We start from the raw sequence: 20138 nt of genomic DNA, 5'->3' as shown, positions 1-20138 counted from the left end.
AGGCTATAGACTGGGTACATCTTTATAGAGCCAAGCATGTAATCTCGCGATGTACCCCAGTTTATCTGTCCGGTTTCTTATCGAATACAATGATACAGGTGGCGTACAGTAGGCTAAAGTTGGGGTGGAAACATAGATACAGCTAAGTAGGTCATATCAGAACAGAAGCTTAAGTTTAAGATAGGTTCAGCGCCGGGAATCCTCTTCCGCGGCTGTTTTGGTGTTTTCCGACTGCTGTTCCCGCCTTGCCTTCCGATCCGCCTGCTGCTATTATTTAACAAAATCCGGGTTCTCCTGCACTTTTTCAGTAAACTGCAGATGATTGTCGATGATCTGGAAAAGGACTTCCGGCGAAGGAAAGCGTCCCGTCTGTAGTTTCGACCAAACGGGCACATCGTTAAGGGTTATTTCAAAGGCACCGGATGAGATAAACTGCCCCTCAAGCATGTTGCCCAGAAAGAATATCATCATGCAGGCGTATATTTTGTTTGCCTGCAAGTGACTCCACCAACTGGGCGTATTCAGTCCGAGGAATGTAAACGGACTGACCGCACTGACCACTGACACAATAATGACGATCTTTAAAGCAAATATCAATTTCGAGAGATAATAGTTCAGACCCGGCGGATCGTAATTGCCGCCGTGGACTTGGATCTGAGGATACTTCTCGCCCAGCAAGCCCACATAGTCCTCGAAGGCCTTGCGATAGCCGCAGGAGTAGCTATTCCACAGGGGAAGAGAAAGAGACACATACGTCAGACTTATCTATTATGTTAATTACCCCGCATCAACTCACCAGTAAAGAAAAGTCATTGTCGGCGCTATGTTCTGTCCAAATTTCGTGGCCGGTATCTCCTTCTCTCCTTCGGCGACCACCAGGGCATATACAGCACACAGACAGAGCACCAGCAGGGCCATATTCCTTCCGTTCAGAGCTTCCATTGCGTCTTATGGCCCTATTTTTCTTGAACGAATTTTGGAATTCAATATTTGCTCACACTTTTTGCTTCAGTGTTTGTCAGTGTGACTGGCAAATGCCCCCGCTCTTAGTGTTTTCGTTTCACTGTGACTGCCACTGATAGGGCTGAAAACCATTTATATATTTTGGGGATGGTTATCAAAAGTTAACTCAAATCCTTTTCTTATTAATGCCTATCGAAACCAACAAGAAAATATTGTAACTACAGTTCCACAAAACCAAAATAATCCAAATTTATTTGATTCAATTTGGTATATAACAGTTTTTGCATAGATAGCTTATATTACATTTTATAAACATCGATATATTCTCTTTTCTTCCATCTCTGTGTTACCGTTTCGCTGTGAGTGCAGTTACGGCGTGTAGGTCTGAAAAGATAGACAAATTAAAATTGTTTATTATTTTCAGCAAACAAATGCTTGCAACATGGTAAATGTTATGAAAGGAGTGCTGGTGGAGTGGTAAGTTATCTGATATATGCTTAAATTTCCTTATTTACACTGTACCCACCAGTGATCCTGCTATGAAACAATTCCTGCTGCACTTGGACGAAAAACTGGCTCTTGGTCGCAAATTTATTATCCAGGATCTGGACGAAAACCATTTGTTTATCTCCACGGACATTGTGGAAGTACTCCAGGCGAGAGTGGATGATTTAATGGATCGCATAAGCTTCCCGTTACACGATAAGGACGCTTAGAAAATCCCCTAAATAAATAAAATATAATAACTAAAAACAAAAAACAACCATGACGGGTCGCGAGTCCAATCGCATAAAGGATGCTGAAAAAAAGCGTGTTTTGGATAACACAGCGCGCCAAAGACGTGCCCGCAAAGCTTTGGAAGCCCTGGAGCAGGACAACTTCCATGATGACCCCCACGCTGACCTGGTCATGTCAAAGAAGTTGCCGAAATTCCAGGACAATCTAAAGACCGGTAAGGAGAAGAAGAGCAAACGCAAGGGCGCCGAGTATTTCCGGGCCAAGTATCGCAAAAACTTCCAGCAGCTACTCGAGGAGGACAAGGACAAGCGGCCCAACTACGAGACCGTCTCGGCTCCGCCTCCTCAGAAGCCCATCCGACATTTTTGCGCCGTTTGCGGCAACTTCTCACTTTATTCGTGCACCGCTTGCGGAACGCGGTACTGTCGAGTAAAGTGTCTCAAAACCCATCAGGATACCCGATGCCTCAAGTGGACCGCCTGAAAATGGTTGTAATTTTAGCTAATAAATCAAATCCTAGAAGTAACTGAAGATTTTAAACGTCCTGTTGTTTTTGTATTGTGGTTTTAAAATTATCAACCATAAAAGTGCAAGTTTCATAAAGCAAACATTTTTCCATCCATGCATTTAGCGATATAAAAATTTTCAAATTATTTATCGAGGATGTTTAGCTTTTTATAGCCAATGTGTCTAACGAATAAACTTCTTGGTTCATAACACGGCTAAATTAAGCACAAGCGAAAACCTAGGTGTATAACATGGCTAACAATGGGATTTTTATTGGCGTCTTTTAGGAATAATTTAGGTAAAAATAATCGACATTATCGACTTCAGTCCCAGCTCTAGCGCAGGTCCATTAACATTTTTCAAACGACTGCATCGACGGCGCCTGCAAAAAGTCGCTGTAGTTCAAAGCAATTTTAAATTTCCGAAGCAAACGCACTACGAACTGCGGCTTTTTATTCGCCAAAATTAGTGAAATCGCCAGAAGAAATATACATCCCAACCGGCGAAATCAGCTGTAGCTCGGTACCTGTGTGTTTATGTGCATCGTGTATGCGGAGAGAGACATCTCAACTGTGTGTGTGTGTGCGAGCTTCCAATCAGTAAGCCAGGATATCCAAACAACTGTGAAAATTTATAATTGATCAACCTAAAAATATAAAAAGAGAGCGAATTTTAAAAATGGATCTGAACTTCGCCGAATTGAAAAAGGAGGCTGCCGCCACCAACGAGGATATCTTCCAGAGGGCTCAAAAAGCCTTTGAGGACTCTGGACTTGCCGGCGATGCTGGTAATGTGAGCGGTGGCGCACAGGACGACAATGCCCATACAGAGCACTACTTCGCCAATGAGCAGAAGAACCTGGACTTTGGTGATCCCAAGGAAATCGTTCAGCACATTTCTGCCGCCGCCAAGGAGGCGAAATTGGGATTGGATTCCAAGTTTACCGAGAAGGCGGATGATTTTGAGGACTTTTTGCGCGACGCTGGAAAGGAGGTCAAGCAGGGCATCAGTGGATTGACTACGGACTTCATGAACGCCGAGAGGGGCTTCTCTGCTCCCCTGGCCCCATTCTCAGAGGCTCCAGTTGCAGCTCCTGCTGTCCCAGCTCCAGTGGCTCCAGTTGTCCCAGCTCCAGTGGCTCCAGCTGTTCCGGCTTCTGCACCAGTAGAGGAGGATCTCCTGGGGAGCTTCAGTGACCACCCAACAGCACCACTCCAGGCCTTCCAGCCCACGGCACCGTCTACGACCAATTTATATGATGACGATGAGGATGAGGACATTATGGTCCAGCCGAGCACTGCTGCTCCACCAACCAATGCCAACCAAGATTCAGACACCGAATCGCCGTCCGTCTCGTACACTCCATCGCCGGCCAAAAAACCCATTGTGGATGCCCTCAAGGAACAGGACAACGAGAAGTTTATCTCGTCGGAGGATCTGCTTAGTGACTTCAAGGAAGAGCCACGTTCAGCGGTGGCTTTTGCACCCATTCCAGCGCCAGCACCCGTTGCTGCTCCTGTGGCTCCAGTTGCCAACCCCCAGCCGGTTCCAGTGGCTGTACCTGTGACAACCGCTTTGGTAACCGACCTGGATGACGATGAAGTGGTGTTCAAGCCCACTGTCCAAGAGGCGTCCAAGGCACCGGCACCTGCACCCGAACCGAAACCAGAGCCACCCAAGCCAAAGGCTGCCCCAGTGCCAGTTGCATCGTCGTCACCACAGCCCAAGATTGTGTCTGTCGAAGAGATCTTCTACAAATACGGATTGGGTGAGTTTTTTTTTTTTAATTTAGATCCCCCTTTAAAAACTCGTTATTATTATGTTTTTAATTAATTTGTTGTGCTCCTGTCGTCATTAGAGTATTGTATTGCACTGTGGTCATTTGAGTATTATTTTGATGTTTGTTTTTAGTGTCCTTGCGGCGCACCTTGCATCCCACGCCCTTAGCCAGCTCCTCCCTTCTGCCCCTCTGTTTTTATTTTATTTGTGCGTTAGTCATTCGCCGCTCTCTTTTTTTCTGTGGTTTTTTCCTCCAACTCTACTCATGATGTCATCGGCTTTTGCTTGTTTGTTCTCTTATTAAATGAATTTTATATCGCAATGAGGAGAAATTTAATAACTTGAATGAAGATTCGTCGACATGATTTTGAGTCCTCTCTTCTGAGACTATAATTTCTCTTTTGTTGGCCGTTGCATTAATCATTCTCCAGCTAAACAGCAGACGACGTTTTGCCGGCATTCTCATAGTTTTCATAGATTTTTTCGCAAATCGATCGTCAGCGCGTGATTCACACTCATTTGAATGCCGCGACTGGTTAATACAGGGGTCGTTCGCTAAATGGAACAAGCATATTATTAAAAGATTCTTTCTGTTTAAAGGTTCTTCTAGAACCAATGTGATCTTGGTTGATATCTATATATATATTATAAATGCTAAAAAAAATGTATACAACATTTATATACAATCGTAAATCAAAATTATAAGCCTCTTAACTGTTTAATTACCTTTATATATAAATAGGTTTACATCAAAATCAAGTAAAACGATTAAATAGTTTTAGAGAGTTTAATCGTTTAGAAAATAACAATGATTTATACAGAAAAAAAAACCCTAGAACGAAAAATAAAGATGAAAAGAAGGTAAATTGCATAACTAATCCGAACTGGGCAACTCATCACGTTTGTGATGGGCCAACGTTCTCGAAGCTAGTTTCACCATTGCTGAGATACTTTACCGGCATGAATCAGCTGCTCAGTAGTAAGCTCTTCCTACCCGTTCCAAAAGCTCTTTATATAAGTATATATATAGACTTTATACTGTATGTACCTAAAACGAGTGTCTGCGTCCATTGACGTACACATGTTCATATTTCACATTATTTCATTACGATTCTCTTTTCTCTGTTTTAGTTTTCATGTCCATTAAAGCAATTTGCGGCCGAGTAATTTATTGTTGCGTAGTAATTTCTGCTACTATTTGGCAAGCTCACGTTTTTCAGTTATATTTTTCTACTACCTTTCGAAAGCCCCTCGCTGGGGCCTAATTTAAGCCATTGGATAATTCAATTCTTGTCTTTCTCTATACTGTACCGTACCCTCTGTGCAAATACAATCTGTGCGGAAAACCATTTTCCAATTAGTGATTTTCATCGACGCCTCTGTCTGCATTCTGTGTGGTGCATCCCTTTTGTCTGATTATGCAGCTATTTTTATTTCATTACATATTTGTCTTTCTCTCTGCGTTCCTTTGTCTTCGCTGCGCTTTTGTCTTTTGTCTTTGGATTTTTCCATTACATCTTCTTGCCATATTTTAGCATCCACCTTATCGTACCCACACATTATCGCCCTTGACTTTGCTGTGCGACTTAGGCTCAACTTTAGTTCACTGACAGCCTCCGATATCATCACATTTTAACTTTACACTTTTGTGTATTTTAACTTTAATCATATCCTCCAGACTACAAGACCAATACAATTTACTTTATATTTTTATTTTGTGTGTTGTGCTGGTGGTGAAAGAAAGTCCGAAAGCAGAAAACTGGGACTGAGTAAACAACGATTTGTTTTTAAAATTATTTTTGGTTAATTTCATCTCCCACGCAGCAAAAATCGATTAAGTGGGGGGATCGCTTTTTTTTTGGAAAAATATAAAAGCAGAACACATGGCGTTAAGTGGAAATGCCGAAATGAAGTGATATATGTTGAGAAAGTTATTGTGCGTGAGCCAAACTTAACCTTAAAACAATATGGATAGATTTGTGGATTATTATATAGAATAAATTAAAACATAAAAAAAACTTAACTTAAGTTCCGTAAAGATTTGTATATTTAGATTTGCTTCTTGCTTCTTGACGCCTTTTATTCTCAATACATTTAAAAGCGTCTAAAAGTATATAGTAGAAAAACATGAAAAAATATGTTTAGAAAGAATATATTTTCTTATTATACATTATTTATTCATCCATGTTTTCACCGTCATAATTTTTCCTTTCTTTCTTTCTGCTGTTCCTAAGGGGCGGTTTATATAGGTCAAATTTATCAATATCAAAGAAATTATTTCGAAAGCTTCGGCTTGGTTTTCATTGTGAAATCTTACCGGAAAACATGCTTTCTTATCCTCACGGCTAAATATCGATTTCATCTGCCAAGAACTGTGCTAACCCGTCAAAAGCAGTCAAAGAAGTTTGCCGATTTGGCAGAGCAACACATAAGGAATGCGTCAGGCATTTGTGTCATAACTTGGTCATTGGCCAAAAGCATATGGATATGTATTTTGTCAATGATTTTAAAGACAAAAAAATGGGAAATGTGTTCCGAGTGTCAGTTGATTGATTTCCTATCTAATTTTCACACAGCACGCATTTGTAGGGCGGAGTCAAAGGGGGCGGTGGATACCGATAGCAATAGCAATCGCATCTGCAGCTCGATTGCACCCACCGCACCCAAAAAAAGTTGCCAGCGTCTGGCAATTTCCGGTCTACTTAGTGAGTGGGTGGCTGGTGAATAAGAACAACAAGATTCCTGCAGGGGCAACACGCATGCGCCTGGTGGCAATGGAAAAAGTCTCCGCCCGGAAAAACTCTCCATTCGCCGAACAGGTCAGCTGCAATAGGTGAAATCGATGGCCTCTAGCTCTCGAGCTTTTCCAAACTTGGCGGCAATTCGCTGAGACACCGAGTTCAGGGCTAAGCGCGGTTGCTCAACTTGGCGAGACTTGCGGTTGCCCTCTCATTGATTTGGCATCGCCTTCAGCCCTGCGGTGTGATTACAGTGGAATCCCAAAAAGTGGGATTATGAATTATGTGATGTTATTACTTTTTGATAAGTTAGTTTGTTAAACCAAAACTTCGTGAAAGGTTTAAAAATATTTCCATACTTTTGGATGCCTTACTAAATGATTTGAAATCACGGATTATTTCTGTGACAAAATCTTTATCTATCAAAAGAAATTTAAGGAAATTCGAAGTAGCAAAGTTCCACTGTAGAACATTAGTGGGCACAGTAGGGGGCATCGCTCTGCAGTTTCTATTCAACTCTCTCTCTCGGCGCCGTCGCTCTGAGCTTAGGGTTGTCCTTTTTCGGAGGGGCGACTCCCCGGCCTGCTTTTTGGGCCGAAGCTTTTCCTGATACGTTTCAGTCTCTATACGCGTCGTGAGGCCGCCACACGGAAGTGTAAAATTCTTATAGCGTAATACCTTAACGTCGTAATACCCGTTCGTTCTCTCCGCTCTCTTTCTGCGCTGTGCTTTTGCTAACGAAAACAAGCGAAAAAAGGAAAAACAGAAAACCCGAAAAGTTGCTATCCAGAAAAAAAAGGATAGCTTATAGTGCTAACAAAAAAGTGTTCTAAAATAGAAAAAACAGGCTCAAATAATGTCTGCAATTGGCGAAACCGGTCAGAATGGCGTGTGCAAGCATCGCCCATTGATTTGCTCCATACTCGATCCCAGTAAGTGGCTCTCATATTCATAAAAAAAAGAAAAATACCCCACAACGAAACTCACCCCAAAATTCGAAAATAAGATGAAAAACAACAAAACTAACCTCTGACAACGGTGGCCTGGGTGGTAGTTTTATAATTAAGGATTGTATAATTTGTCTATACTTTGTATTTTTAGTGTGTTGTACAAGTGGTTTTAAGACTTTAATGTAATATAGCTATTATTATTTTTATTACTGCTTAGTTTATGTGACCCAAACGGCTTTGTCCTTTACTTTCCCTAACTGCTTTTGGAATGGGCTTTTGTTTTTTTAAATTATTGACCGCCTTTGCACGCTACCTCCTTTCTTTTATTGTCTGTTTTGCACCACGACTAACCGCTAACTAACGAAAATCAATATATCAATCGCCTATTTGCAGATGCCTGGTTTAAACCCGAACGTTTGCACCCGCAAGGTAAGTCCAGTGCTGCTAAAACCGTGTGCCGCGAATGTGCTGCTTGACCGCAGTGTATGTGACAGTTAAGCCTTTAAACTGTACAAATCGTATGAAACAATTGTCAATACGCGTTATGGTGATGATGATGATGTCATCGAGCCACCCCCGTTGTCCTTTTTTGCTTTTATTATTGTTGTTGTTGCTTTATTTTGTCTCCCCATTTTGTTAAGAGCCTACAAATACAAGTACAAATGTCAGGCTTTGTGTTGCCGCTGCTGCTGTATTTCTTGTTGCTGCTCCCGTATTAACTTTTGCAAGCAGTGTCCCAGAAAGTATGCCACATTATTCCGCATATCCTTTCGAGTACGCTTCTCTGCATTGTCTTTGTAGGTGTGCTATCTATTTGATTTTTTTGTTTCTTATTCTCAGTACTTTTCTAGGGCAGTATTATATATAATAAAAGGAAATGAATAAAGCAAAATTCGAATCATTAAAATCTACTAATTTTTGATTCAGAATAAAATGCATTCTAATTGTTCTCGAGGTAAGGTTAAGGGTCCAGTTCTTAAATTACAGGCGAAATGCAATTTTATTTATTTGCTGTACTTTTATGATCATTATCAAAGGCTTTAATATCTAGTGGGCACGTTTTATGTTTAGTTTCTAGCACTGCTTTATTTCCTGTTGTATGCGGCTTTCACCTGGAGGGGGTGTCTGAAAAAAATAATTTGCATTTTTACGGGGGTAGCTACCACGCCCCCTCATTCAAAGTACGCTTCCCTTCCCCTTGATTTTATTTAGTTGCAAGTCCAGTCGCATTGCAATTAGCCGCCGCTTTTATATAGTTCAGTTACCCGCCAACCAAACGATTTGCACTGAAGCGGTGAGCGGTAACCGTAATCGGATCGCATGCTAAGCTAAACCAACTTTACCCGCCAAACGCCATGGAGCTGTCTACTACAGTAAAGCTTCGTAAATAGAAATAACTAATAAAAATAATATATAGGTATCTATATGATAATATTACTTTAATAATAACCAACTTTAGGCGAAATTTATATTACGTTCACAAACTTACCCTTTTAGAAAAGGGAGTAAGTTAAATCTGTTCGATTTCTAAATCTATGAATTAGAAAGTGGCGATTTTTCGTATATTCACTGTTTATGCATATTTACAAAAACTTTTTACAACTGCAAATTGCAAAATGATATGGGGAGTCTGCCATTTTCCCCGCCAGAGAAAAGGGAGCAAAGGCCTCGCATGCAATCTGAGCTCAGTACAAGCGACGCTCTCCAAGCACTTTCTATAGGTACTTATATGTCTATATCAACATTTAGTACACTACTTTTAATCAGCTTATGACTGTAAAAATCATTTGTTCATGCTATGACTAATTCGTATTTCATTTAGCCTTTGTCTGAGACTTGCGGTTATTATTAAAAATCACTCGCTAATCATGCACTTAGATTGGCTGTGACTAAATACTAATCACTGAACTTTGGCTTTGTATTTATTTTGTTTTTCATGTTTAGAATCTCTTTTTAAATTCCATTAAATCATTTAATAGTATAAATCATCTAATAATGAAAACTGTACCTCTATTTTAATCAGTAGAAAATAGTTTTATTGGTCAGTTAAACATATATCGTCACAGGGTGACAATTGCTACTAAAAGTCATAAAAAAATTTATAGCCCTAAGTAATCATAGACTAATATGTTGCATTTTTACGAGCAAATCTATAAAGAATACTCTTTTTGAATATTTTAAAAGAAAATACGCCAAAAATGGATATAGTTACCTTTTTGAAATTTAAAGTTCAAAGGAACTAATTCCGCTTTCAGCTTTAGTCAAATTTTTGGTAGTATAATGCATATGAGCCAGCTCTAAAAAATCAATTTTTATTGCTCGGCCACTCCCCAAGTTTTGCGAAAATATGCTCTCCCCTTTTCTACATTATTCTTTATCCTCCATTTTGGCCAAAATATAATTTGCACGAGTGGCTAGACATGTAGCTCCTATGGTTTTCTCTAGGTTTTTGCCCGAGTACGATGCCCAATTTGGCCATGGCCAAGAGCTTAAGTGCTGTTCGCTGTGGACTGCCCACTGTGGGCACACTCGAATACTTGAATAATTGAGTCAGTCAGTTGGGAAGTCAGCCCACATTAGCATTCACCAACCGATGGACCTGGCCGTAAAGGAAAACCCAACCAAGCGGCGTCAGTACACGGTGAATGTAAAACTGTTAATTAGAGATTTATGTTTTTGTAACAAGTCTACCGTTAAGATAGATGATTAATCATCCATTGTGGCAGTTGGCGATTTCGTGCAATATTACTTTTTAATCAATTTCTGCACATTTAAATATTCGTATATAGTTCACTGTTATATCTATGCCGTTATAGCTCGAATTACTTTATGAACTATATCAAAGTTAAAATGGAATCATTTCAGTTTTTAGTCATGACAACATTGTTATTAAATTTTAAGATATAACAATCTAGGCCAACGGTCTTTAGGGCTTTATTTCATTCAATTTTTAGACTGTTATAAGAACTAGAATGACTAACGGCCAAAAGAGAAATGCTACGTGCCCTGGTCTTCCAGTTTTGTATATATGTATGTTTATACCTCCAGCCGGAATCGATTAGATCATCGATATTTTTCTGGCCATTGCTAATTCTGCGCCAAGAAAAAGATTATTCATATATGCGAAAAATTTGCATTCAAGTGCAAAAAACGAAAATTAGCCAGAACGCACAAATAACAATGATAAGCCAGTAGAAATGACTTAATTCCTTAGCTAGCGATAACTTGTCTGCAATTAGAAATTAAAGATAAGGGAGTCGAAAAGTCATGAGAACTTAGAGCTTTTGCCTTTATCGTGGTTTGACGTCAGATCGCCAAAAATTATATTATATACGGAAATATCATTTTTAAATTTCGAGGGCTTTTGGGAAAGCAGTATCCACTGCTTTTTTAAGCAGTGGAGGCACCGTTAAAGTAAGCAGTGCTACAGCATCTGGCTCCAAGGTGAGAAACCGTTAACCTTGAATCTACCGTGTGAGAGCGAACTTGAGAACTCGAGAGAAAGAGCCTCACAATTGTCATTGTTTATGAGGCTCTCCAAAATGAAAAGCTGGCCTCCTCCATCTCATTCATTACTGCTCTCATCTCGTTCTGTCCCATTCTTCCCACTTTGGATGCTGTCTGCCCGGCCGGCGTCAACGTTCAAATTCACAGTTGCCTGCTAATTTTAGCTTTTTAGCTAAGTATTTCAGCCATTCGCTGTCATTGTTGTTGCTGTTGGCATTATCTCTCTGGCTGCTGTTGTCTTAGTTGTTGCTACAGTGCGGTTTAACATTTAAAGACTGCAACGTAGACTGCACTGGGCGGTCAAGCAGTTGCACACAAAGAGCAACAAAATGTTGAAACAGTGAGAATTCTAAAAGGTAAACCAATTATACAACAAAAGTGATCACGGGAATGTGATTATTATTTATTTATTTTAAAACTTAAAAGTATTAAGTAGTATTGGGTATACAAATATATTTAGTTATTCATTTTTTTAATACTTTAAATATTTTAAAGTCATTTAAGGTGAACTGCATCAAAAGTGTTGTAAATAAACGGTTTGTTTATTGTGTTTAAATATTTACAATACCTTATGAACTTTGGATGTTAATAAGGGTTTTTGCAATACACCTTTACTGTAGTCATAAAACAAATCCGATTCGTAAGGGACCTTCTAGTTCCCGATAACATGTGCCTAATCGGCATTGACGATTCGATTTATCTTCGTTTTTTCCTCTCAGTTTTCTACACCTGGATCCTCGAGCTCTTCGATTCCTTTTACCTGTTCGCGCTTCTTGCACAGACATGTTCGGGAAAAAAGCAGTCGGCTACCTACATAAACTGCATTTTCTCCACATGTGTGTTTATTGGCAGGCGACAACTACATTAACGACTACAAATGCGTGCTGCTTGATAAAACACCCCCTCTCTTTGTCGCTTAGGCTGGTTGCCTCTCTGAATGTTTCTCTCGGAGCCATTCTTGTTGAAATTCGCCATAAACCGAGGGCCCTTTCCTTTTCCCTTTTTTGCCCACAGCAGTGGTCATAAAAATAGTCCTCTTCAAAATAATTCTTGAAATAAATAGTACTTCAGCTTTATTCGAGAATCACTGACAAGAATTTATTGCATACCCAATAGGATTTTCTTAAGCTTACAGCGAAGATAAAAATATCTTAGTCAACGAGACATGCTTTATGGGAAATATAATTTCAAGCAAAATTATAGGAGATAACAACTCTTGTGAAATTTTAAATAAAAACAAATATCAAAACTCAGTACAGTAACTTCATAACTAATAATTTAAAACAAATTTATTAAACAAAATTTTAATTAATTTCACTAAAAATAATTACCGACAGAATAATTCAGAATTTAAATGACGATATAAAAATATTATATTGCATTATATATTATGAAATTACAAACTATTTCGTTGGCCTCAGCTGTACTTTGAGTTGGGTACCTGCGTGTGTATTTCAGCACTAGTGTGTGTTTGTATAGGCATGAGTGTTACGCTTCGCCCTGCGACGAGCTGAGCGCATCTGAAATTAATTGTAGTTTAGTTGATGTACGGACTTTGACAACGTCACATTGCCCCAGAGACGGGATCCAGATCGAGATCGAGATCGAGAAAACGAAAACGCGACCACGAAAACGAGATCGGTAAATGGTTCTTTCCGCACTTCGCGTGTCCGTGTGTTCCTCTGTGTTAAATCCCTTACCCCACCTTCGGATGCCACTGGTTGTGTGTCAGCTGTTTGAACTCCTCGGATGACCTGCACTTTCGGATGACAGAAAACACGGATCCGCGACTTTGTCATTGTCGCCGCAGCATTCAGCGTTGCGCCCGCCCCAGAACTCGCGGAATTCTCGTGTTTTTTTGTGCGGATACTTTTCTAATTATATAACTTGGATAGGTGCCCTAACGCTGGCGATATATGTAAATGTGAATACAGTGGTCACTAGAAAGTGAGAAATTCCAGAATGGGTAGAACAAATGATTTTGAAAAATATATATTTTAATTTTTAACCATTAACCTTATGAAAATAAGTATACTTTTTAAAAAATAAATTGAAAACATCTTTCGATACTATTAACAGAGATATTAAATCAATAGAGAGATTTGTTTAATTCTTTATTAATCACCATATTATTTTTCATAGTCAGCGATCACTGTTTCATATTCAATATCAAGACGTGCACCTAGCCAATGCGGTTATCGTTATAAAGTAAATAAATCAAGAGTGAATGAAATAGAATATAAGAATAATATAAAATAATAACTTTAATCCTATCCTATTATCTGGCCCCGTCGGCTGGCACTTTCCATATCAGTTCCGCCTGCCATTCCGATGGCGAGTGCGAGTGCGAGGAACTTTCGGCCGTGTTCTATATCTCTCGTCTAGGTCGGATCCGATCGGTTTTGGCCCGAGATCGTTCAGTTGTACGCAAACGGTTAATGTTAATGCCCGCGGTTGCATTATTCGCATTTCCTCGATCCGTGAACCGCGAATATCCGAAAGAACTTTCGCTACATTTTAGCTGATTCTTGCGTCTTTCTTCCTTGCAGTCGAGCGGAAAGCTTTAGTGATAGAATTTAAACCATATATACTCAGTTAATCTAAACACAATACAATAAGATGGCTGCTGGTCTGGAACAACTGCAGAGTCTGCTGCAAGCTCTGGGCGAACTCAAAGACTTGCCCCTGAATCGCGAGTCGTGTAAGTTAAATTAATAAATATAGAAAAAAAAAAAGAATTTCATCGACATTATACGAGTGTAGGGTTTTGGTTAGAAATATGAGGGCCGACCGCATGGCCAGCTGAAAATCGAATGAAACAAGAATTTCCCTTGGGGAAATTTCTTTTATTTTTTCTTCACTCTCTTTCCTTCTCTTGCTTTATCACACTCTCTTGCTGTGCGTTGTTTCTAATTGCAGCTATAATTTATTTATAAATATTCTTTTTAATGTCTTAGGGAAAATGTTGAGAACTAAAGGAAAGATTGGGAAAAGTATTTCGGCTGAAAAGGCTGATAGGTCTCCTTCTTAAGTATTTGATTAGATTAGGAAATTGGTGAATAAGGTATTTTTATAATCATTGATAAGTTTTTATTGCCGTTTCACTTTTGATATGTCTAATAAAAAGCTCTGTCACCCACTAGCAATGGTGAGTCTTTTTAATTTCAGATTAAAAACAGAAATTTGATTGTATTTTATTGCCTTAAAAACTATTTTTAATCTGGAAGAGGGATTTCATATGGAATATTTCTGCTTATCACCATTTCCCCCTTGGCAACTTTTGTTGATAAGCCAATAAAGTCTCAAGTGATTCGTCACTCGTGGCACTTTCATGCTGTTTCAGTTGGGGGTGCGACCGTGATTGTTGAGTCAGTTTAATAAAAATTAAAAACTTCTTTTTTAAGGAATTATGACATAAAACAGCACGAGTTTATATCCAATATGCAACGATTGTTGTGTACATATTATTTGTGATTTAAATTTTCTCTTGTCTCGCAGCATTTCTTTTAATTGTTAATAACACGATGGCCTTATGCAATTCTGCAGACCTTTTTGACAATGTCAGGTGCACAAAATTATTGCTTTTGTGTACTTAAGTTTGTTGGCGAGCATTTAGGAATTATGTCAGCGCGAACATCGCTATGATATCATTTGAAGCAGAGCTTACTCATTCAAACGCGCCAAAAAAGAAAAGCAACGCAAAAGCGTTAGAGGTGATTGGGGTTGGATTTAAGTGTTTGTGTTTTGTGGATGATGATGTCACTATAAACGTTTTTTGCATTTCACCAAAACGCAGTTATCTAGCCAATTGCGTTTCGATTCAAGCGGGTTTGAAAATTACAAAATTGCAGTTGTCGTCAAACTGTCAAAGCAAGCAGTCCATTCAACCGACTAGATAAGCAGTGTAAGTCTCGACCTACTCGAATGCAGATTTAATTTATTGATTTAGGCCCATGGTATGTGTTAGCATTTCCCGCATTTCGCCATTGTTGGTCACGCTTCGGATCCATGATTCAACCGCAAAACCCCACCCACTACGTCACTCAACGTAACGCTACGTAAGTCCAATCTTCAATCTTCGGCTAGGCAGCCGAATGGCGAATCCAAGTTCGTGGTTGAGGTTGACACGTTTGCTGACATTTGTAAGTACTCCCTCTCCTCCCCCGCTATTCCAGACTTGTTGTTTGTTAATGCGCGTTATCTTTTACTTTCAATGCGGATCGTGAACGCACCGCTCTCTCCCACTGTCTCTTTTGCTCTTCTATGGAGCTCTCCAAAAGCACAGTGGGTCGTATTGCCTTAATAATCATTGATTAATATTAATTATTTGTGTTCTTAGATATTTGCTTATAAAGAAGATAAAACTAATAAATATTTGTTAAAAATAAAATTTAATATCGATCTAGAAACTAAAACCATTATGTTATTAGTTCATAATAATGCAAGTTTGAAGAGTCATTAAAATTATACCCCAATGATTAATCGATTAGATTGATGTGCTCGCCCACTGTGCACTGCTTGGCGTGGCTCCTACTGCTTTTTTCAATCCAGAAAACTTGTTTGCCGCCACTCTCGCGCCCTCTTTCTGTCTGTCTCTTTCTCACCTGTTACACCCCCAATTCGCTATCCCGCTTACTCTGCCCAAGCAGTCGTTTCCCCATATGCGATGGCAAATTGGAGGCTTGTTGGTTTAATTTGTGCTCAAACTTCTTCCAGTTCTTTTGCTGCGCTCGATTCAGACGGTCGGCCGAATCGTCCCAGTCGTGTGCCAGTGTGTGTGCGTGCCTGTCCGTGTAGCGACTAACTAACTTGCTTTAATTAAACTTAGACACGCGAAAGTCCCACCCGCTTTGCATACATTTTGGCGCCAAGCTAATAACGGTTTTAAATCGAAAAAAACAACACATTTATAAAAAATGGCAGGCGGCAGCAAACGCTACTCACGAAACAATTCCAATGGCAACTTCCAGCCACTTCCCGAGCGCGGACCAGGTAAAACCAAGAACCATAAAATCAGGGAGCTATCTCCGCCGACGTTATCACCTAGCTTCTGGTCCACGTTGTCCAATTTGGGGTCTTAAAGCCGACAAGAACAACAGCCAAACGAAGGTCTTATCTTCGTGGGGTCGTTGAATAAAAATTATTTATTGTGGCAGTGATTGCTGCCAACGTCAGCAGCAGAATATCATCGCCAGCGTGGCCAAAATATCGAACAAATATGTATGTACATATAACCAAAAAGAACCCATGTGAAATCCAGTCTTCACTGTCCGAGTTTCTTTCGTTCTTTGCATAATTCAGCCCGTGCTAATTTTATATATTTATATTTTGCCACGTTGTGAACCTGTGCTTAGCAACCAGCAAAAACAAAATGTTTGCTCATCATCATAATTCCAGCCTGCATTGGCAATTTTTTAAATTTAATTATTAAACAAGTGTAGACATAGCAGGTACTAAATGTTATCAGCTACTGTCAATCTTATCTTTACGCTTTTTTTTGTAATAATTTCTTACTACTACTTTTTTGTTCTTTTGTCTCGATGATGCTGCACTTCACTTTCGACCAAAACGAGTTTCAAGGCAAACCAAACCAAACCAGTTCCATCATCTCTTCAGCGGGGGGATTCAAGTTGCAATTGTAACGAAGTCTTCGATTCAATTGATACTTTGGAAACTTTCTCCCACGAGAGAGCTTTCTCAGTCTTTTTAACCCAGTTTAGGGCCTCAGACCTTGCCATCTCATCACTATTGTCTCCTTTCTAATTTATTTCCCCCATATTTACATAATACCCCTTCAGATCGTGTCTGGCCTGGCAACTTTAGACAAATACGAATCCGAGTCCCAAGCCTAAAACTAGTTTACCCAGCTTTATTGTTAGTTTCTTGTGGGTTTTTATTTAAAATTAGTCTCTTATTTGTTTAGGTGTATTCTATACTGATATACCTAATGGAATGAAATATTTTTTCCCGAAGCTAAGTATTATTAGTGGACTAGTTCTTAAAAGCCTTTCAAAATTTAATTTGTTAGCAAACTATTTTTATCATTCTTATAATTGTTTTACAAAAATAAACGTACTATTACTACATATTATCAACCAATTATAGTACCCGCCCGAAGTCATAAAGGATTGTAAAGTTAAGATTGTAATAATAAAGATTGATTTTAATTATTGTTAATATATCATTCATTAATGGCAACACCTTTTCCGATTTCTTCTAATATTTTTCTACCTGAGAACCCTTATAAATCAGTTTCAAATTAATGACCTATCATTAAAGCCGGCAAATCCAATGGATCCAGCCCTTGAGATGTATTTATAGAACTATTGTTTGTTTTAGTATCTTAATTGGGTTAACCCAGACGACGTGGGGCAGTGACTTCTTATCGGTAAATCCATTGAAAGCGAATGAAGCCGAATCCCCGCTGGCCAAGATACAGTCGGATAGAGGTGTTTACGTCAGCGACTGAATCCAAAAGATACAATTTGGCACGAGCTGGACAATCGATTATTAAGCGATTTCCATTTTTATTTCCGTTCACCACTTAAGCACTCTTTCGCCGCCGCTCTTTCCACTTGGCATAGACTCTTTTTGGCTCTCTTTTGTTTTCCGGCTGGGTCCGGAAAATTTGAACTCTTCTTCTAGCCATTCTTATATGTTCTGCCCCGCGGCCAGCAGACGCTAAATAATATTTCTCTAGTGTGTAGAACTTGGCAACGAACGTCAAACGTAGCACCGCGAACGATCCGTAGGAAAAACCCGAAAACTAAAAATCCGAAATGTCGAACAAATTGTGTGAGTGAAGATGAAAGGGGAAAGGGGAGGAGAAGGAGGAATGCTTAAGGTTTAGAATATAATGAACAGCTTAGTTGCATGCTGCTGAACAAATGCTAACGATTATTACCACCTAAGCAGATGTGCCCGAGGTGCTCTCGAATCCATTTCATCTATTTATCTCATAGATTGCATAATTGCCGCCATCTGAAAAGATATATGTAAATGCGTGCGAGAGATTGTCCATATGTGTGTGTGTCTGTATATTTTGGTATTTTCAGTCCACATTGTCTACTTTATCCCGTCTCTTTTTTCACAGTTTATGATGGTTATAAATTGGGAATGAAAAATCAGATGTATATTTTGCTCAAAAGCATCAAAACTAGATACTAATTGAATCATTTGCTCTTCATTTGCAGTGGAGTCACTCATCTACTGGCGTGATGTGAAGAAATCCGGCATTGTCTTCGGCGCCGGCCTGATTACATTGGTGGCCATCTCCAGCTTCTCGGTGATCAGTGTGTTCGCCTACTTGTCGCTCCTGGCTCTCTTCGGAACCGTGGCCTTCAGAATCTACAAATCGGTCACACAGGCCGTGCAAAAGACAAACGAGGGACATCCCTTCAAGTATGTTTTTGTGGCTTTGATAAATTTACAAAATAGTTAGCTTTTATATAATACTTATTAAAAATCAGGGAATACCTGGAGTTGGACCTGACGCTGTCGCAAGAAAAGGTGCAGAACATTGCTGGCGTGGCTGTGGCACATATCAATGGCTTCACCTCTGAGCTGAGGCGTCTGTTTCTGGTTGAGGATATCATCGATTCGATCAAATTCGGCGTCATTCTGTGGGTCTTCACCTACGTTGGCGCCTGGTTCAACGGCATGACTCTGGTCATCTTGGGTAAGTTGAGGAAGACCTGATCCCCATCGGATTTACAACTGATAACTGTCTATTTGCAGCCTTTGTCTCGCTGTTTACCTTGCCCAAGGTATATGAGAACAACAAACAATCGATCGACACCTACTTGGATTTGGTGCGCAGCAAATTGACAGAGATCACCGACAAGTAAGTTTTACAAGCTCACTTAAATAAATCTTTATGCTAATATTAATCGAAATGTTTTCCTTTAGGATCCGAGTCGCTATCCCCATTGGCAACAAGAAGCCCGTGGTCGCTGCCGAGTCTGACAAGGACAAGTAAAGAACTCGCACTAGCAACAGAAACAACCACAATAAAACATGTTTATTTATTTATTAAGCATTATTTGAATGGTTTTAATATTCATCCAGGCATTAAATAAATAACAAATTTAGCTGCAATGTTTACATATTAATTGTATAATTGCAATCTATACATCAATCGATAATTGTAAATCAAATTTAAAGAAACCCAAACAAGAACTTATCAACCAACAGCTCGTAGCAGTTTCAAACATTGTCCAAGTGTCTTTAAGTTTTTAACGAACGAAACAACAAAATATGAAAAATATTTTTTGTGAGGGAAATGAAAAGAAAAGAAATCGATTATTTAGACGCAGCAATGCAATATTAATTCTTTATGAGTTCCGTCAATTTCCAATTTAAATCCAACTTCATCATTTCGATTTAACTTTCTTAGTTTTCATGTCACCCTTTAAAACTTTGCTTTAGTTTTAGTTTTACTATTTTGTTGATTTTTTGTATAAAACAACAAGAAGAACTAAGATTACTCTTAAAACAAACAAACAAGAAAAAATCAAATAAAAATGAAGTAAAAAATCCACAACTAATGATTTTTGTGTTTTCTAGCATTTTTAATAAAGAACAACAACAAAATATATATATACTATTAAGTAAGCTGATCCGTAAGTCATTAAACACGCGCCTATAACTGGAGGAGAATGCAAACATTAATCATAAATCATAAATCGTAAAAAAATAAATGAATTTCGAGCAGCTTTACACAGCTTCATTTACATAAATGGCCTTGTTTCACATTGTACAATTAATTTGTAAGCATTTTACATGAAATTAAATCAAATATTTAATGCAAATTTATTTGAGGCGAATGCATACGCAAGTGTCATCACAATTGTATCTTAAATGTTCATTATACTATTATTATTGTAACTCTTTGTTGCTTGATTGTTGAAGAAACTTTGCGTTTGAATTACGTATTTGCGTATTTCGATTGAGTCCC

The 20138-nt window shown here is 39.1% G+C and overlaps 4 protein-coding genes across 10 annotated transcripts; 3 read left to right on the top strand and 1 right to left on the bottom strand.

Moving 5' to 3' along the window:
• Positions 1–158: 158 nt before the first annotated feature.
• Positions 159–1043, bottom strand: LOC108102553 (thioredoxin reductase-like selenoprotein T homolog CG3887). The gene is made up of 2 exons (XM_017207624.2): positions 797–1043; positions 159–721 (listed from the first exon to the last, which is right to left on the bottom strand). The coding sequence occupies exons 1-2, from the start codon at positions 940–942 to the stop codon at positions 271–273; spliced, it is 597 nt and encodes a 198-aa protein (XP_017063113.1). The 5' UTR covers positions 943–1043; the 3' UTR covers positions 159–270.
• A 266-nt stretch (positions 1044–1309) lies between these two features.
• Positions 1310–1787, top strand: LOC108102555 (general transcription factor IIH subunit 5). The gene is made up of 2 exons (XM_017207626.1): positions 1310–1440; positions 1493–1787. The coding sequence occupies exons 1-2, from the start codon at positions 1406–1408 to the stop codon at positions 1677–1679; spliced, it is 222 nt and encodes a 73-aa protein (XP_017063115.1). The 5' UTR covers positions 1310–1405; the 3' UTR covers positions 1680–1787.
• Positions 1729–2232, top strand: LOC108102554 (zinc finger HIT domain-containing protein 1). Its single transcript, XM_017207625.2, has one exon. It carries the CDS (start codon positions 1729–1731, stop codon positions 2182–2184), a length of 456 nt encoding a protein of 151 aa, XP_017063114.1. The 3' UTR covers positions 2185–2232.
• Positions 2233–2548: 316 nt separating this feature from the next.
• Positions 2549–19285, top strand: LOC108102552 (reticulon-1-A). Of its 7 annotated transcripts, none has more exons than XM_017207616.2 (6): positions 2549–3976; positions 8069–8104; positions 18376–18583; positions 18652–18860; positions 18920–19025; positions 19091–19285. In XM_017207616.2, exons 1-6 carry the CDS (start codon positions 2887–2889, stop codon positions 19158–19160), a joined length of 1719 nt encoding a protein of 572 aa, XP_017063105.1. In that variant the 5' UTR covers positions 2549–2886; the 3' UTR covers positions 19161–19285. The 7 variants fall into 7 exon arrangements, with proteins under 7 accessions (XP_017063105.1, XP_017063106.1, XP_017063108.1 ...); XM_017207619.2 differs by lacking the exon at positions 2549–3976 and adding an exon at positions 7498–7657; XM_017207620.2 differs by lacking the exons at positions 2549–3976; positions 8069–8104 and adding exons at positions 12711–12823; positions 13732–13883.
• Positions 19286–20138: the final 853 nt, after the last annotated feature.

The sequence above is a fragment of the Drosophila eugracilis genome, unplaced genomic scaffold, assembly GCF_018153835.1.
Source record: "Drosophila eugracilis isolate 14026-0451.02 unplaced genomic scaffold, ASM1815383v1 contig_1197, whole genome shotgun sequence".
Lineage (NCBI taxonomy): Eukaryota > Metazoa > Arthropoda > Insecta > Diptera > Drosophilidae > Drosophila > Drosophila eugracilis.
This window is presented reverse-complemented; position numbering and strand designations above follow the sequence as displayed.

Bases quoted from the DNA above. Each gene is read 5' to 3' on its own strand.
- LOC108102553 (XM_017207624.2), bottom strand. From the start codon at position 942: ATGGAAGCTCTGAACGGAAGGAATATGGCCCTGCTGGTGCTCTGTCTG. The intron at 722-796 runs GTGAGTTGATGC...CCTGTGGAATAG, and splicing joins ACAATGACTTTTCTTTACTG to CTACTCCTGCGGCTATCGCA.
- LOC108102552 (XM_017207616.2), top strand. From the start codon at position 2,887: ATGGATCTGAACTTCGCCGAATTGAAAAAGGAGGCTGCCGCCACCAAC. The intron at 3,977-8,068 runs GTGAGTTTTTTT...GCCTATTTGCAG, and splicing joins CTTCTACAAATACGGATTGG to ATGCCTGGTTTAAACCCGAA. The intron at 18,584-18,651 runs GTATGTTTTTGT...ATTAAAAATCAG, and splicing joins AACGAGGGACATCCCTTCAA to GGAATACCTGGAGTTGGACC.
- LOC108102554 (XM_017207625.2), top strand. From the start codon at position 1,729: ATGACGGGTCGCGAGTCCAATCGCATAAAGGATGCTGAAAAAAAGCGT.
- LOC108102555 (XM_017207626.1), top strand. From the start codon at position 1,406: ATGGTAAATGTTATGAAAGGAGTGCTGGTGGAGTG. The intron at 1,441-1,492 runs GTAAGTTATCTG...TGTACCCACCAG, and splicing joins AAAGGAGTGCTGGTGGAGTG to TGATCCTGCTATGAAACAAT.